Raw genomic sequence first — 19,496 nt, 5'->3', positions numbered from 1 at the left:
CCCGGACGATATTCCTTCTTCTTTCTGTCCGTCCCCATCTCTTCTCTTTCTTTTCTCTCCTATCGCCTCCCTTTTTTCCTCGATTTTCTCGCGTTCGCCTCCGTCGCTCTTCTTCTCTTTACCTTCTCCCGCTTTCACTTCGGTTGTTGACTTTTCCTGAAAGATTTCTTCCTCGCTTCTTCTCCATCCCGCATTCGCAATGCCCGGCTCCTCAGTCGCTTTTCTTCATCGAATTTTCCCGGTTCCCGATCGATATTTTATCTATTTTCTAGTTCGTTCGGAAATTTAATTCTATTTACCCATTTAGCAGCGAACGCATTAAACTTTCCACTTGGTAGCTTAGGAAATAAATGCTACTTAGAATTTTCTTTCAATTTTTATAAGACACCAACGTTTCTCCGACGTTCATCCACCGCTTCTACGACTCTGACATTTCCTTCAGTCGTTCCTCGAACTTCTTTCATCTCTCACGACGTTCCTCTTTGTTTCGCTGGGTTCTCGGCCCGGAGACGACCTCACCAGCTCTTCTACGCGAACAGTGTCGTCGAGACAGTAATGAGATTTTCGAGATCCAGTGGCAGTGCCATAATCGCCTTAGGCTCACTCGCGGCACTTGACGCGGTCGCTGCCACCAAGACCTTCCTCTGAGGCTCTAAAAGAACTTCTTCCAAATATCAGACGCGATTGATAAATTGCCAATTGTATAACACGTATATTTTCTATAGTTTTTTAAATTGGACGTGGGAAATCTAAATACTTAGGTATTCAAAAATTGAAGAGTTTAAAGTTTGAAAGTTGAAGGATTTAAAGTTTCAAAACTTTCAAAGTCTCTGTAACATTCATCCATCATTATAATTGACAGTACAGCCTGTTTAATTGCTTTTGAATTATCCACCGTGCTCATACGGCGCCCGCTAAACACACCAGATTGAGTATGAAATATTTAGACAATCGCCACCAAACCACAAACAAGATCATTGATTTATAGTTCAATCTTGCTTGATTTGATTATCGTTCTCCCAAACCCTATTAATACTACTGCAGGTTAAAAATAAGGCTCCTTAATTGAACCTTGAATTTTCCGAATAATCAGTTTGTCGAGAAATGTTAATTTATTCAACCACAGAACAGTATCGCGACGCTTGTATGACCGCACATTTGCTCGTACTACTTGTATAATGCTGGGGTCGACTACCCGTCGGATTACATACGATCTAATATTACTTGCCTGATTACATACGGTCACGTACTACTTGTCTAACAGCATACGATCACGTATTACTCGGTTGGTCATATACGATCGCATATTACTAGTCTGAGCCCATACCGTGCCGTACTACTTGCATGACCATATGCTACTTCGCACCAGGTTTAGGCAATAAATTTTCAAAACTCTGTCGCAATTTGATAACATAAAAATATCGCTAAATAACACTTATTGCATACCAATTTAAATCTTAACTCTTGAACGGGGTCAATTGGGATTCAAACTTGCAAAACATGTGATTAAAATTGGGACTTTCTCCATGGTCCACCGTCCGTGACTTAAAGTATCATGAGAATGACTAATAGTTATTTTAGTTTTTGCTTGGCTGTTTTTTGCGCTGCGTGCTCTTGAGTACCTAATGCTTACTTTCTTGTCTCGTTTCTTTATATTATTCAGTTATATTCAGTTCTGTTCGGTTTCATTTAGTTATTAGTTATCAGTTATTATTTATTATAAGTTATATTGACTGTTTAACTACAGTCTGTCGCCGCCGTCAAGGCGCTTCAAGTGCAACTCGGAAAGTGTTGATCTATTATATATCCTCGGAGGTTTGTTTCTTCCCGATTCGGATATAAATTGACTGCTGATAATATTCTTCGATAAGGCGAACGATATTCAAGACCAGGTTGAAATCGTGGATAATCTCGATCCTTCGGTAAATTCGGATTTCCATTTAAATGTAATACGCAAGCTTATAAAGGTAAGTAACAAACTAATTGACAGTACTTCTTCATCAACTCAACCTTCCATATTGCCACGAGTGGGGCCAAAGGGTCTAAACCCACGCGTAAGTGTCTTCCATTTAGTCATTGCGAAAACCTGCTCACCAACTCTTCCTGCTGGCTCTAACGCTCTTGTGGTTAATACGTCGGATTCCTTGAACCACCAATATAACAACATGGAAACAGAAGTGGTCCCCACCATTCCCATTGCTAATCATTTTTCATTACTAGGCGCATTCCAACATACAGAGCCCAACATTATAAACAATGCGTATCCGGTCGCTCGTGCCGGCAGTACGGCCAATTCCCTCGGTGTGTAAAGTGGTCAAGGTTGTCGCAATTTACAAACTGGGCAAGCCTCAAAATTTAGTTTCTTGTTTTAGACCAATCAGTCTTCTCTCCCTTCTGAGTAAAGTCTTTGAGAGGTATATCTTTGACATACTTTTAAAACGGCTGAACGACAAGGGCACGATCATTGATCAGCAGTTTGGCTTTAGGAGAAATCACTCCACAATCCAACAGGTCATTTGAATAGCACAATCTATTACTTGCACGTTCAATCTTCGGTGTTGCAGCGGAATGATCTTATTGGATTTGGCCAAGGCGTTTGATACGGTTTGGCACGATGCACTGCTTTACAAGTGGGATCGGATGGGCCTTGATCATGGCACTATACGACTTATACAGGCGTACCTGAGTCACGGACTGATGTCGGCCTGCTACCGTGGTTCAAGCTTACGCTCGTACCATATGCCCGCTGGGGTCTCCCAGAGCTTGATCCTGACATCAATGACATACCGTCCGCCTTTAATCCTCCGACTACTGCGATTTCTAGGCCTGTGCCGGAGTCACTTTTGACTCACACCGATATTTCACTAGTACATGTTAGTGGTCGCTCGAGAATGCTCGAGAACCTCACCGACCTATACCAACCAAACGATCGCCCGAGATCGAGAATTTCATCAATATAATATTACAAAATGATTAATTTTATATTACGTTAGGATTTTCGTTGTGGATCACGGAAAAATGAAAATCTTCTGAATTGTGAGAAAAATGATGGTGATTCTATCTGGTTATGGAACTGAGAAGTTTGTGTCGTTTGCTTCCGCATTGTATGTTTTAGTTTTGTGGTGGGATATTCGTCGCCGATCGTCACTTGGCTACGCACGCCAATAGTTCCGTTATTGTGTGCGTGATCGCTCTCAACCGACAAGTTATCAGTGACTCTGGCATAGCATGCGAAGGGTTAACTGTCTTCCCGCTTTGTTCGCAGATGACACTGCAATTCTTTCCTCTTCCTCACAAATATCTAAATTATCTAAATTCCATTCTGGACTTCTTTAAGGCTTGGAAGTTGGTCATAACTCCTGATAAAACGGAGGCCATTCTGATCACCCGGTGTTCCAAGCTAAGCTCCGGCAAACGAAAAACTGCGCCTACCATTGAAAACCATATCATACCATGGTCATCGGAAGTCTGCTACTTAGAGGTTGACTTGGACCAAAGATCAGGGTGGCTGCCTTCTTAATCCCTCACATTTGTCACAAATCTCCCCTCCAAGTGTCAATCAGATTAAGTATTTTCAAAATATGCATTAGGCCGGTTTTAACATATGGGGCACACATCTGGTGGAACCTCATTTCTATGAAAACTCAGAGAAAATATCAGACCGTTCAAAACAAAATCTTAAAGATGATTTTAAATAAACCACTGCACTTCCCCACCGCAGCCCTGCACGAAATGTCATCTATGCCAACACTTGGTGAATACATTTCTAAAATGATCACCAATTATAATGTTAATGATCATACAAACCCCTTGGTTAGATCCTCGCTATCCTTCCATAGGGATGCCATACCCTGAAAAGTTAAGGTTCCGTTCCCAATGATGAGGATGTTGTAGCTTGGGTGATTAACATCCATGACTGTTTTAGATTCGTTTAAAACATCATACTGATACTTGCGCTTGGCTATTATATCATGTGTGCAGCTCGGCAGTACTTGGTGCACTCGTCGATGCGTCTTCCTGTAATAAGTATTCTTAAACTCACCTTTATTTTTGTTTACCTAATCATGTACTGTTCAGTTTTAGGTTAGCGGTTTTTTTGAAAATTTTTTCGCACACACCAACATGCTGTAAAATCACTTTATGTCGGTAACATCACATGTTCTATGTGTTCTGTCGGTGAGAGAGCCATCGCTCTCAGGAACGACAGCTGAGGAATGGATTGAGACGGTGGGACGACATTAATCAACCATTTTTCTACTCATTGCTAACAATTAAATAAAATAATTTTCAACAAAAAATACAACCGGCTTCAAAATGCGCTAAAAAGTGTAAAATAATTTATATTTCATTTATATAATTGCGTAACAATTTTTATTAATGAAACCTCTTGCTGCATTAACAAAATGCGCTAAAAGGTATAAAACAATTTCTGTCTCATTTATACCAATACTCCACAGCTATTAATAAAACCTATTTAATCGTTAAATAGTATACTAAATACATTTCAACCTTTTCGGAGGTGGTGCAAAATAAAAAACTTTTCTTCTACTAGGAAGATCCTAGTTCAGGCGTCGACAACCTATGACAAATGACCCATTTGATAATTTCAAGTAATCAATATTCAACGTGAATCAACATACCCATTGTGGATTAACTACATGTATATCAGAAGTGTTGCCTACTTCTGATACAATCGTTACAATTACAAATGTTTTCAGCCGTATCTATAATATTCCGTATTTTTTCTGTCGACTTATTAATTACCAAGTTCGCCATACCGCAATCAAATGCGTCATTGGCAGCTCGTTTATTCGGGTATTTTTAATTTTATGCCACATCCAAAAAGGCTGAAATGTATTTAGTATACTATTTAACGATTAAATAGGTTCTATTAATAACTGTGGAGTATTGATATAAATGAGATAGAAATCGTTTTATACCTTTTAGCACATTTTCTTAATGCAGCAAGAGGTTTCATTAATAATTGTTACGCAGTTGTATAAACGAAATATAAATTATTTTACACTTTTTAGCGCATTTTGAAGCCGGTTGTATTTTTTGTTAAAAATTATTTTATTTCAGACTTTTTAGTGGAACGAGCAGTATTTGTAGGATGCCATAAGGTGGTTTACCGTTCTTATTGGTTAATTGCAATAACGATAGTTATTAACGTTAACAAGTTTTATACATTTTTGCAACTAGGATCATCGCAGAAATATCCCCTGTTAGATGTGTTAGGTTTCATCGCGATCGGTAGATTCCTTGCCGAAAAATATAAATGAAGCATTATGTTTTTTGTGATAAACGTTGTTAGGAATGCAAAAATGCAAAATATATTTTTTACGGGACCAATTGGGAGACATACTCTACAAGATGCAAAAGGCTTCGTTCCGATTAGTCCATCCGTCTCGGAGTAATCGGTGAGAAGTATAAATGGAACATTACGTTTTTTACAAAAAAATCGTGAGCAATGAAAAAATGCAAAATGCTTTTTCACAGGGCCAATCGGGAGACATACTCTACAAGATGCAACAGGTTTCGTTTGGATTAGTCCATCTGTAAAAACTAATAGTTATTTTAGTTTTCAAAATCTTATATGTACTGGATTTTTATATTTTAAAATTTTTAATTGCAAAATGTATACTGAATTTCTTTACAGCCTTTATTTATTTATTTATTTATTTATTGTGCCAAGTTAAAAAAACTTATGCGTCTAGTTCATTATTTTCATATTAATTAGTGAATATTATTTTCAACAAAATTAAAGCTGTTGATAATTATAAATAAGTATTAAATTATTAATAGTTATTTTTGTTTATAGAATTTTACATGTTGGATTTTTACATTGAAAAATTGCCAAATGTATGCCAATTTTCTTTACAGCCTTTATTTATTCATTGTTCTAATTTCTAAATTTAATAATGAATATTATTTTCGACTGAATTAAAGCTTTTGAAAGTTTTCAGAATAAATCAGTTCATCATACCCATTGAAAGCACAGAAATAACTGTCACACGTGTGAATTAAATTATTTATCTAACCGACGAACGACGTTCGAACAGTGCATCCAACGAATTATTAGCTATAAATCGATCGTGCAAGCACTATAACGAACACAGACGGCTGTTCGCGTTTCGTTTTAGCCGATTTTTCCGTGGCCTGTTCTCTGGTGATTCATAAAAAATGCAATGCCGCGATTGCGCATGCATTCCTCATCAAAGAGGGATAGTAGAAAGTAAAATATTTCGCATTAATGTTGCCTCCTTTCAACCTAACCCCCTCTAGTACTTTCGTTGATATTTCAGTCACGTTGCGAAAACGTACACGTGCGCGATCCTACGTGTCCAATAATGCGACCGCGAAATACATGAGACGCGACCACTAGCGTTTATATCGATCTTCCGCTTCCGTTCTCCTTCGATTTGCGAAGTTTTCGAGGGCTCTGTCCTGCGACAATCCTTCCCTTTTGAATCTACTCCGCAAGTTTTGCTTATTTTCACGGTGGATTCATTAATAAACGCGTTCGTAAATATTAGGTGCAGGAATTAAAAACTTAAGGATTTTTATTTTCCATATTTAGAATTGATGGTAATTTTCTTTTTAAGTACGGTAACGTTTGTTTGAAAAAGGAGGAAAATAGAGGATGACTTTTTTTTAAATTAACAAAAATAAATATGTTCAAGAAGGACTTGAATTGAGTATTCAGATAAACGTAGAAATAGAAATTTCATTATTAATTAATTTTTGACGAATATAGTATTTTATATACTTAATTTTTATAATTGTTATTCAGGTAAAAAATAAATGATTAAAGAAGTATGATTCATTTTGTGATATATTAGAAATTAGAACCATAATTTTTTATAAAGCTAGAGGGCATTTTTTTATGTTTGGAATTGATGGTAATTTTTCTTTTTGAAGTTTGGTAATTTTTTGGTTGATAAAAATGAGAAATGTAGGGTGTGATATTTCTGAGAGTAGCAAAAATAATAAATGTGTTTAAGACATAAAAGTAAAGCTAGAAATTTCATTATTAATTAATTTTCGTCAAACTTGGTATTTTATATACTTAACCCTCGGACGGCGGATCATAAAGAGAGAGGATCAAATTTTTATTTAATTTTAAATTTCACATTATTTTCATTTTCTAAATTTCATTTGCTTTTAAAATTATTCTTCCAATAAATGAAATCCTTTCGTTTAAAAATTGTACATTTAACTTTAGGGTAATATTGTTGTATATGTTTTGTAAGTTTGGGGCACAATTGACCAAGACTAAACCACTTATGGTTCAATATTGATGTTTGATATTTAGATAAAAAGTAGGGTATTATAAATCGTTTTGCCATATTAGAATCATAGCTTCTGATTACAGATTAAAGACGATGTTACAAGTAATTATTTCATGTCTGAGCATACACGTATTTATACTATTTTTTCCCTCCTATTATCTTTCACGTTAATCAATAAATTAGTATAGACAGCCTATTAGATGGTACAAGTAGTACATAATATTTGTTTGAACAACATCCTGGTATAATCTATTGTATGCTCAAGCTGCCTGACAATATATAGACTTGTACTACTTGTTTAACCACAATCAGGCACAAAATACACACGCTATAACAACGTACACTGCAACAGATCGTTTAATGTAAAACTTTTAAACTAAATGAACTCTCCTTAGTTAACATATTCTACCCGAAGCATCAAATTAATTACTACATTAATAATACATTTGCTTCCAATACACATGTTTTTGAAATTTAATAAAGAAAAATATCAAACGTAGAAAGTAAATGATGAAACTTTATTTTCTCTTGGATGTTTCAGAGCGTTAGTTAGAACAATTGAGTTATGCATTTATATTAGTAAGACTTTTATGAAGAGATATTTCTGCAAATTTTACATTCATCTCTTCGATGCATTTTTCTGTGATTTCCTTTCTCACGGACGTGTCTGCACACATTCTCATTCACTTTTTCTTATGCATTGGCTCCCCTGTTTTTTTTTACGTTCTTTTTCCATCGATATTTCGATGAGAATTTTTATTTGTGACGGGATATGACGTGTCTGATCACGTTCCTGATAACATGTGCGCTTGTACTACTTGTCTTCGATGTAGAAGTTGATTTATTTGATGGTAGGCTATTTTCTATTATCTTCAGCGTTCTAAAATATATGAAAATGTATATAACACAATGGAAATCAAAAATAAAATTGAAACAAATATTTTCAGAAGCCAATACATAAAAGGGTTGATATTTTGTTAACAATTAACAATTAACCGCAGGCAATTAAGGGAGGCACGAAAAATTTGCTGCAAACAAAAGATGGAGATGGTGGGGCGCGTAACGAATCGCTAATTGAAACGAACGAGCCCGTGTGATATTTTTCTTTTGCCATTCAAATTCGCCGCGTAATCGTTTCGAATTGGCTACTAAAAAAGAGAAAATTGAACCGGCACCCTTGACGCGGTCATTTTCCACACGTGTCGACCAATTACCCTCGGTGTTTTCGATCGGTTGCGGTGCGAACGATTATTGCTCGCCTGGTAATTGCAGGTTCCAATAACAAATGTTCTTGAAGTGCACCGCCGTTGGTGTGCATTGTAGTTTTAATGGCTGCATAACAGCCCCTATTACGAGTTATCGCATACATCGTATACTTATTGCACTCTTCGCTTTCGAGTATTATTCTTCGAACAAGAAATTGTTTAAAAATTATTTAAAAATCGTGCGAACAAATGCTTCGATAAATTACAGAAACAGAAATGAAAAGGGAGAATACAGAAGGGCGTGAAAAATTGGTGGAACAACGGGATGGAAAAAGCGAATGGAAATGGGATGAAGGGTTGAAAAAAGGGAGGCACTGTAGATTGGATGGTGACAAGATGTGGTAAAATTGCAACTGTCGGATCTCACGTTCCACGGGCTCACGTGCCACGTACAGGCACACAAGGTATTTCGTCAGATTTTGCGAGCTTGCGAATGAGCGCACCACGTATATCCATCGATCGCTGGACTCTGCGACTGCGGTACCTCCTGCTTGTACTTTGATGCGCAACCTCGAGGATTGATGGATGATGGCGTTTAATGTAATGTCGTTTTATTCGAGCTTTATTGGTTTCCCAGGCTGCGCCACGAGAGAAACAAACGCACCCTCCAAAGTTGATGCACGAAAGTGAAAGAAAGTGTGACGACGCCTGTCTCGTAAAATGGTTTCAGGGAGTAAATGCTTTCTTCGTGGAAATATGGAAGGGAACATCATACCTTTCATCGGATTTCCTTTTGTGTTTAACGGGGAATATAGAAACTAGTCTTTCACTGCTATATATCCATCGATTTTTGCAAAGAGTATTATTCGTAGACGTGAAATACAAAATTAAATTAAACTGGAGGCTCTCTTTATGGTCCGCCGTCAGACGGCCAATAAAATTCATATCTCATTTAAGTCCTTATAATTTTACTCATCTTTGTCGCAAAATACTAAACTAAGTATACGTATACACTCGCGATCAAATCAAACTTCTCCAGAAAAAATGGCGATGTCCCTTCCCCACAAGCGTTTCCGAGGAGAATAACGATGTATGTGAGAATGATATTTAATTTTTATTTGTATATCTTAGTTATATACTAAATTTTATAATATCGTCAAAATTAACATTTTGAGAATTATTGCTCTCCTATATCGCCATTTTCCCTAGAGAAATCTGATTTAATTGCCAACGTACCATCGGTGTTTATAACATCCTACAGGAAAACAATAAATTCTTAAATGGCAAAGTTCATAAATTTTACAAGGAATTCACTCAATTATGTAGCTATGAACACGCACATTTATAAATTATGTGAAAATTTCGCGAAAAGATTTACGCCGCTTATTAATGATTCACGGTGATAGGCGTCAATCAACTGGCGAATAATTAATGCCGCGCGTAAAACGAGAACGTATAAATCCACGAGGTAATCCAACAAAATTCGGACAGGGAAACTTTTGAAATTGGTCTGCGCGATGGCCAGCGTTGATTCAGTGGGTAGGGGAGCAGATTATTGATCAGATTATTTGGAAGACGTAGCCAGCTGTTCGATTCACAGACCGAATCGGATACACAAATTATTCACGTACTGCATCGACGAACCGATCCGTCGCGTCGCTTCGATAACGAATTTGCAAAATTTTCGACGCCCAACGCTCAACTTTCAGCTTATTTCCACCAGTTTCAAAGCTGTTCAAACTTCCAAACAGCCAGTAAAATTACGATCATATATTTTTTTATTTATTTCTTGATTTGACGCTTGTTCTCTAATTGACTTTCGTTAATTATTTCGGCTCCATGCGATGTTTAATTAAGTATTGCACCGTATTAATATTCTATAAAAATAATAATACGTATTTCCATTTCCTTTTTTTTTCAATTTTAAAATAATTTTTTTAAATTCTCCAAATATAATTTCTCTAATTTATTTTGTGTGCCTATATTTTACCAAATAATGTTCAGTTGATAGGCTATCAATACCACTAGGAATTCGCATTTTTAATTTTCGCCGGAAGTGAAATCCCTTGCTGCCTTTTAGACGATCTCCAATTTGAAATAATGCCGCACCAATAAATCAGCGATAATACGCATTCGTTGTAACGAATAAATTGATCGTGTTATTGTGTAGAGAGGATATAAATTAACGCGAACATCGTTGTGTCTGGCTTTGTTCGACCACACAGAATTTGAAGCAGGAAATCCATACAACGAGACCAGCACAACCGTACGACCAGCACAACCGTGTATGCTCGTCTTTGACGCGACAAGTTCTACGAGGATGCATAAAAACGACGGGAACAAATCAACCTACCTCCCTCCCCATGGTAGACGATACACTTTTTTTTATTTTTGGCGCTGTCTGCGAGAGACAATGGGAATATTTGCATATTTCCATGCATTGATGTAGTCGGACAAAGAATTGTCGAAGATATTTTGCTTCTATTTCGTCATTCTGATGAATGGATTGTAGTTAAAAATACTTAGAAGATAATATTGCGTAAATCTTGTTGCTTTTCTTAATTTTGTCTGAGAAATTGTTCAGTTTGTTCGCTTTGTATTGCAAATATCACTTTTCAAGTAGTACGAGTCAATAGAATGCCAAGCCTGCAGTTAGAATCAAAAAATTTTCAAATCAGAGTATCTTCAGCTGTTAAAATACAATAAAATTGTTACTCAATTATAAACCAATCAATTTTGATAGTTGTTGCAATAATTTCAACGTAAAGCAACCATAGCAATTTTCCTTTTATTTTATAATCCTGATGAATTTATTGTAGTTGTAAATAATATTGTGCAAATTTTCTTGGTTTATTGTGTTAAATAAATTTTAGAGTTTGTTCCCTGGATTACTTTTTAAGTAGTACGAGTCAATACATTCTCAGACATACACTTAAAATTAATAAATCTTCAAAATAAATTATCTCCAGCTATTAAAATACAATAAAATTAATATTAAGAATGCCAATAAATACGAATTTGATTATGAATCAATGAATTTCAATTTCCATTGCAATAATTTTAACATCAAACCGATGGCATAATGAATCTCAAAGATGTATCTCAAAGTCGATGATTTAAACGGAAGTTGACGAAACAATTTCCGGGTGTTTGCTTTTACCACGGGCTAATCCGCGTGTGTGATTTATTGCGTGCCGTGGAAATACGTGCGGTTACGCAAACACGAAGATTGATCATTATTATAATTTGGTTGGGAGCCGGCGTGCGAAACATCTGCTACTGGGAACTCCTCTCATCTATCTCCATCACGCAGCCGCAGTTTCGCACGTGCATAATCTCGTGCTGTTGTCCGACAGGGAAGATCCATTTCTGATCTTATTTAACCGGAGATCGCATGTATACAGGTTCAATCTCCCCCGTTACATTGTCACTGTTTACACCTTCGCATTTCCAACTCACGAATACTGTTATGGAGTTTAGAATAGACTGTCGAATCGTCACGACCCGTTGCGTCGCGTCGTGTGGATATACTCGCATTGAAATTAGAAGCAAATTCTAATTAATAGTATATTAATTGCGATTAGAAAGTAAATTACATTATTGAATCGTGGAATGGTAGTATTAGAACTATAGGAATTGAAATTAGTATTAAATTTTAATTAATATTACATTAATGGCAATTAGAAACTAAATTGAATTATTGAATCTTTGAATAGTAGTGTTCAGACGCTAAGAATTTAAATTAGTATCAGATTAATGGTAATTAGAAATTAAATTAAAATATTGAATCTTTGGATGGTAGTATTAGAACTCTAGGAATCGAAACCAGTATTAAATTCTAATTAGTATTAAATCGATAGCGATCAGAACTAATTGAATTATTAAGCCTTTGATTACCACGAGGATTTGAAATTATTATCAAGACCAATTATATTAGCATAAATCATACAAAGCTGCAAGGTCTTCTCCCTATAGCAACAGAAAAGATCTCCTAATGAAAGATTGTAAGTTCATTAAATTGGATCATAGGCCAATTAATAATTAATAATATAATTAATAACACGAAGCGGTATTGGTTCGACTTTGATTGGGATCCAAAGGACAGATATATCTCTATATCCATTTTATTAATTCGATTGAATCTTCGTCGATATTCATCGAACTGTGCTTCCTTTTGGAGAATAGAGGTATTCGAGTAAATAAAAAGCGTTCCGTGCTTTCATTAAATTTCTGATGAAAACTGAAGAACCTCTCCACCCTTCCCTTGAAAAGTTATCTTACCTTTCTTCTATACGCTCTGATTATTACCGAACAAATCAATTGCTATTGAAAACGTAAGAAACCATTCTTTCTTACGCGTGGAAATATAATATTTAAAAGGAGGAACAAGGATTTCGATACGGAATTGTAAGCGTGCAGTCGTTGCCATCTGGTTAGTGTCGTAGAGTGGTGTCACGTAGGCCAAGTTAAGGACCGATACCGCTTGTATATTTTCCAAAGACAGGTCCATGGAAAAACCCACTTTTGGGGGTGCAAGGCGATCGCTGACTTTGCAAGTTCCGTTCGATTCTGCACTCTGAAGAGAAAGCACACGTCATTCTCGAAACAGTCTTTGAGTTCATTTCTAAGATTCCTCAAAGAACTCTGTCCCTACAGAATCTTGAAATTTATTAAAAATTTCTCATGGCCACACGATGTTACATACAGGGTGACATAATTAATATGAAATTGTTTTTAATTGGAACAGAGATTAATTACATAGCGACACTAAACTGAGGGCTTTTTTGTACCGGTAGTACATTGATCGGGTATTGATTCCCACTTATAGATATGTATATAATATAATAAGTGTTATTAAAATTTATTGGAAACTTCTTATAGGCACCTGATTTTAAATATTATATAGTCTGATTAGGTGGCGATACTATAGTTATGGATTTTTCTTTTTGTATTGGTAGTATATTGTTTTGGTAAATTGATAAATTTTTTATAGAAAAAAGCGAACACATGTAACATAATGGAAATTAATCCTATTAATAAATATTAAGTCTATTAGTGTTTAGAATATGAATTCTTCAATTTCCATTTTGGTCATCATCGTAATCTACGGTTCAAATGAATTACTATTAGTATTCAACTAATAGACATTTTTTTATGAATTTATTTTTATAATTGTTAAAGTTCGTATTTGAACGATGGATCAGCTAGTCGATCGTAACTCTTTCAAGAAGCTGTCCTGTTCAGCACATAACTCGAGGTTGGTACTGGAAATGGAATTTCAATTTCCTGGCCGACGAATGTGTCGCAGGTTTGCACCGTCTAACGAGAGATGCAAATTTCATCCAGCATCGCGACCTGAAACGTAGACTTGTCCCCCTTCCCGCATTTCACGGGAAAGCGTATTTTAAGCCGCATCAAGCGGACCGGGCGAAGCTAAATAATTCATCTGGATGAATTATTTCCGCTCGTGCGACGCCCCCTAACGAGCATCGATCTGATCGATCGTCTTCCACATTTACCACCCTTAATTTCATTCGAGAGCTATAAGAAACCAACAATCAAACAATAAATGAAAATAAGCAAAATTTTTTTATTAGGCTAAGAATAATCAATCTAAATGTAATATCTCCTAAACATGAAATACTGTTCAAATTTTCCAAAATCCAAATTTTGTTTTAACCCTTTGTTAGATTTTTGTGGGATACCACGAATCTTTCCGTTTTTCAATATCTTTATTAGTACACCAGGTCTATATCTATACGTAAGGACTATACCTTCTCGACGATCTTCGTAATTCTCTCCCCACTCATATACATGCGCGCGGCACTCGCGCTTTTTCGCTCCCTTAGGCCTCGTTCGCAACACTCACCTAACACCCTTGAATAGCAAATTGATTATGACCCAAACTTATACAACGTATCAACAATATTAACCAAAATATAAATTAAAAGAAACGTGTAAAATTTTAAAAATGAAAATAATATGAAATATAAGATATTAAACTAAAATAGGGTTTCTCTCCATGGTCCGCCGGCCGAGGGTCACCTTTTGCTCTACCGTTTTTTAGCTCTATTTCACTCGCTGGTTATTTTTGTACGGAAACTTTTCTTATGTGATACCGAGATGTGAATCTAACAATCTATTGATCCCGGAAACTTCCTTTTGTTCATTAAATTTTGTTAATGTATGGTTTTTTTCAGAAAAAAATCAATTCTGATAAAATTCGAATGGGAACATACCGATATTTTGACGCTGATTCATGTTTTTGGGGTCACTAATTACGGAACTGAAATCAGATTTTCAAAATTCAAAATGGCGGATTGAAAAATATAAAATGCCGTGAAATTTTTAATATAAGGATTTTTGGGATCGCTGATTACAAATCTGGAATTAGATTTCCGAAATTCAATATGGCAGGTCCAATATGGCTGACCAGGAATTGGAAATATTGCTATCGCTGTGAAATTCTGTATGTGCAGGTTTCTCGGTTTGCTGATCACGACTTCAAAATCTAAATTGAATTTTGAATCTGATTCCAAATTCGTAATCAGCGACCCCATAAACATTTATATTCAAAATTTCACAGAATTAGCGATATTTTCTATCCTTAATCCGCCATCTTGAAATTTGATAATCTGATTTCAGATTCGTAATTAGCGATCCCAAAAACCCCTTATACAAGTATAATTAGAAAAATTGTTTATACAGAAAAATTTGTGCGTGAAAGAGTTAAATGGAATATTTTCAAAAAGTGAAACAATACTAAAATTTTCCAAAACCAAGATTTTTGATTAGAGCATCAATAATCACCTTAAATGAAATATCTCCCAAAAGTGAAACACTACATAAGTTTTCCAAAAACGAAAACTAAGTAAAATTAGAAAATAATTTGTTGATTCCTTTCTCAATCGAGATATCCTATTTCTCTTTCATTTATAAGTAAGGGATTAAAAAATAAAAAAACAAATTAATTATGTTGTTTTAATATCCAGTTAGTATGTAATGGTCGTATAAGAAGTAAAAAGCCTTGAATCGTCCTAAGGTTCTCCTTGATATTCGACGACAAGCACGATACCCATTCGTTGGATTGCGAGCTTTCATAAAGGATGAGGTCTCTTCCGAATGTTACGTTCACGCACGCGACCCCTCATCCTTATCTTCGTCCATTACCTCAACGACAACGTAACGCCGTAGGGAGAAACGTTTTCACGGTTGTCTGCCTGTCGGCGAAAAATGCTGCTCTTTGCATTTTCCCTCTTTCTCCCCGCGAAACACGCTCGCTGGATTCCTCGCTTGGATTTCTGTGAAGTGTGTAACACCAGTCGCGACTTACCGCAACCTGAAAGCTAGACGAACCTTTATCTATAATTTCTGTCCATCATAGATGTAATATAGACTTTTATAAGGTTCATCCAAAGCAGGATTCTTCCATTTGGAAATAAAAATGCTGCTTCTGCCGGTTTACGAGGATCGACTGATGGAAATGATTTCCGTCTAAATCGCTGGCCACTTCCGTCAGGACTCTTTTTAATCCTCGGATTTCGAATTAAATATTTCAGCGGAACAGTGACGCGGTCGCTCGTTTCCCAGGCCGTTTAATCTCGGGCTGACCGTAGTGTCAAATCGATGTGGAATGTAGGTCGAATTCGGCTTACCCGAATTGATTTCTCCGGTTTCTGAATTATTGTTGCTAGTGCGCCTGCACTCAGCCGTCCTCCTTCTCTGTTTCTCTTTTTCTGAATTTAAATTCATTCTCCCGTTAATTGATTGCTATTAATAAAAAATGCAGGGAAACTAAGTAATATATCCACTTTTTGTTCTTATCCAAATTAATTTCATGTATCTATGTAGGATAAGGGGGAAACCAGGAATATCACAAAAAAGAAAATGAAGTTTTAATGTTTTGTTCAAAAAATAAAACAATGCTTAACAATCGTGACTCTAACTTACAAAAAGTATACAAAGATACTCAATTAGGGCTCTCTCCATTGTCCTCCGTCCGAGGGTTTATTTAACTGTACCATTAGGCATCACAATATACATATATGTATGATTAATAAAATAATAATTGTTTTATAATAATTTCATTTCCGTTTCAAATCTGAACACGGTATAATACAGAAACGAGATGAGACATTTTTACTTTATTTTCGTATTGTTATTAAAACGAGGGAAAGTCATGTATTTTAATAATAGTCGGATACTTTGTTTCTTACTTACTTGTTACATATGAGGCAATGTTTCATCAAATTGGCGAACTTTAGAATTGCAATATTTTGTTGGACCATGATGTGTTCATATTTTGTTTAAAATATCACGAACAAAATATTGCTAGCATTACGTTAGATTAAGTTTGGGAATATTCCTTGATTTGTTCTAACACACAGTCAACTAGTACATCAAATCTTTAACCCTATTTAATGGAGACAGTTTAAATTTTATAATTTGTAATTTCACAATTCTGTAATCTCATTTGTCACAAACAAAATTTATTATAAACTGAAAAATTAAAAAAAATTGATATTCCTCATTTTTTCCTTTATCCTTCATATGATTGAAGTATCATCCCTTCATTATGTAGGATATTAAATGCAATGTTCTCCACAAGTTTTAAACACTTACAAAATACTATCTTTTTCAATAAAAATTGAGTTTTGTTGGAGTACAAATCTCATTAACCTTCCTATTTATTGTTTTGTTTTGCAGCGTGCATTCTGGAACTGGCGGTGGGTCAGCAAGGTCCTGTGTTTGTTTTAGAGCCACCAAGTACCCTGATCTTTTCCAATACCACAGGCTCACAGTTAAGCTGCTCAGCTCATGGGAGTCCAACGCCACACGTCACCTGGATAACCAGTCCAGATCAGAGATCGGTCACCGCTGTTCCTGGACTTAGGTAAGACACAATCGAAGTAACAATAAATAAAAAACCTTGAATATTATCAATTATGTCACATTAAAAAGATGTATATAGATACACGGAACAAATTCAATACACTATTGGGTTTCCTTGACACGATAAAGCTTCTCATAATTCCATTTCAGTTATCGTGCACCGCTCGTAAGATCCGCTTTTTCGGCTGGAAATACGCGACTCGATTCGTAAGAGTGCTCCGCACGATAGAAACGAGTAAAGCGGATTAACGTGTCCGGATTTGAAACTTTCGAGCCGCTGTAAATTGCAGAGTTTCTAACCCGTTGTTTTGTGAAGTAATGGAACTACCAGATCCTAGTTGAAAATAATTATTGATCGTTTTAAGTTGAACATCACTTTTTCGTAGTGTAATTTGAAAGATATTTTAATCTATGAACGAAGAATTTGATTTTACTAAGAAGGATTTCTTTTTCAATCTGTATGTCAGACTATATTCGTTGCTATACTGCTTACTTAGTACAAAATAAGTTTATTATATAAATCATCTCTATTTTCCTCTTCATAATTCCTCTTTCATTGCTACAAATGTCTTTTTTTGTAAAAGTTACATTGATTTTTATTTTCCTTCCTCTACGTCTGACTATATTCGTCCTTATACTACTTGCTGGATACAACATAAATTCTTATTATATGTATAAATGATCTCTATCATTCTCTTGATAATTTTTAAATTGCTTAAAAAAATTTTCTTTTTTATAAAATTATATTGATTTCTATTTTGGTCTCTCTATGCCTGGCTATATTCACTTCTATACTACTTGCTGAATACAAAATACCTGAATTCTAACTACATAAATCATACCTATTGCCATCATTCCTCCACAGATCGTGTCTAATAATCTTAAATTGCCTAAAAATTTTGTTTGTTGCAAAATTATAATAATTTTCATTTTCTGTTCTGTATGTCTGATTATATTTGTTCCTATACTATGTTATTTACTGAAAACAAAATAGTCTTATTATAATCCTAGGAATGTTATTACTGAATGAATGTCTTCTGTTATTCTCTTAGTAACCTCAAATACCTTTGTTACAATTACACAATTACTTACATAATTAATTGACTCCATTATTTTCCCTAACCCTTTCTCGTGTTCACACACTTTCCCATACTACATCATCTATTGGATTTAAAGCAATTTTCTGTTCCTGTTTTATTGAATACCCATATTGAACAATTAACTAAACAAGGCAATATCTTTTATTGCATAGACTAGTAACAAAACTTTTTTTATATTGCTTTTATATTTTATATTTTATAATAGTAACGCTCTCAGAACACTTATTTCATGAGATATTTCTTAAATTGAAAGCGAGATAATCTCCTCGAAAGTTTGTCATAAACGTAGCAATGGTTTGATCGGAAGTTTCGAGAGTAAAACAACCGCAACCTCGAGATCGCGTAAGATTCGTATTATATTGGAAGTTTGATGTTGTACCCTGGGCAATACCGTAACTGTGGCACCTGAGGAAACTATTTCCTCCCAGTAATTGAAATGTTCCTTATCCAATGGTCGTCCAGTAAGTTTGTTCGCGACCTAACGTTTCACTGTTAAGCGTAAATTCATGTTCCTAATGAATTATCCAGCTGAATAAAATACAATAATAAAAGTGCTTATTTTTAAACCAATAAATACTCCTAATAACTAATAGCTAATAGTAATTACAGATATCTCTCGATTTAATCGTCTTCGAAGGGTTTCAATAAACGATACATTTACCCCTTTCTCTCTTCAACCCTTTTCTATACTCAGACATCAAACAAGCGTACTCTTGAAGTAGGGACTCGAGACGAATGACGGAGGTTTCGAAAATACAAAGAAGTTAAAAAAAAAATTCGAAGCGAAAGCAACCTCTTTGACTGATTCATCCCCAAACAGGTATCCTTTTCACGTTCGATCTTCGCTTTCCATTCAACTATCGCGCCACGTCTTCATTTGCATCCCACGAAATTCGTATCCTGGTACACAGCTTCTGATACATCGATTGATTAGGGGTGCAAGAGTACCTTTCAGGGTTTTAGTGTACAAGAGCAAAAGAAGGAAAGGGGTGGGTTGGATAAAGTTG

At 35.5% G+C, this 19,496-nt stretch overlaps 1 protein-coding gene across 1 annotated transcript in view; it reads left to right on the top strand.

Moving 5' to 3' along the window:
* The window catches only part of LOC114880695 (Down syndrome cell adhesion molecule-like protein Dscam2), a 197,031-nt gene that overhangs the window by 110,593 nt on the left and 66,942 nt on the right, over positions 1 to 19,496 (top strand). The window contains exon 3 of the mRNA XM_046288128.1: positions 17,204 to 17,390. Coding sequence (XP_046144084.1) covers positions 17,204 to 17,390 — 187 coding nt within the window. The remainder of the gene's footprint in view (positions 1 to 17,203; positions 17,391 to 19,496) is intronic.

This window comes from Osmia bicornis, chromosome 12 (genome assembly GCF_907164935.1).
Source record: "Osmia bicornis bicornis chromosome 12, iOsmBic2.1, whole genome shotgun sequence".
In the NCBI taxonomy this organism is placed as follows: Eukaryota; Metazoa; Arthropoda; class Insecta; order Hymenoptera; family Megachilidae; genus Osmia; species Osmia bicornis.
The sequence above is the reverse complement of the archived record's forward strand: the minus strand, read 5'-3'. Positions and strand labels throughout refer to the sequence as shown.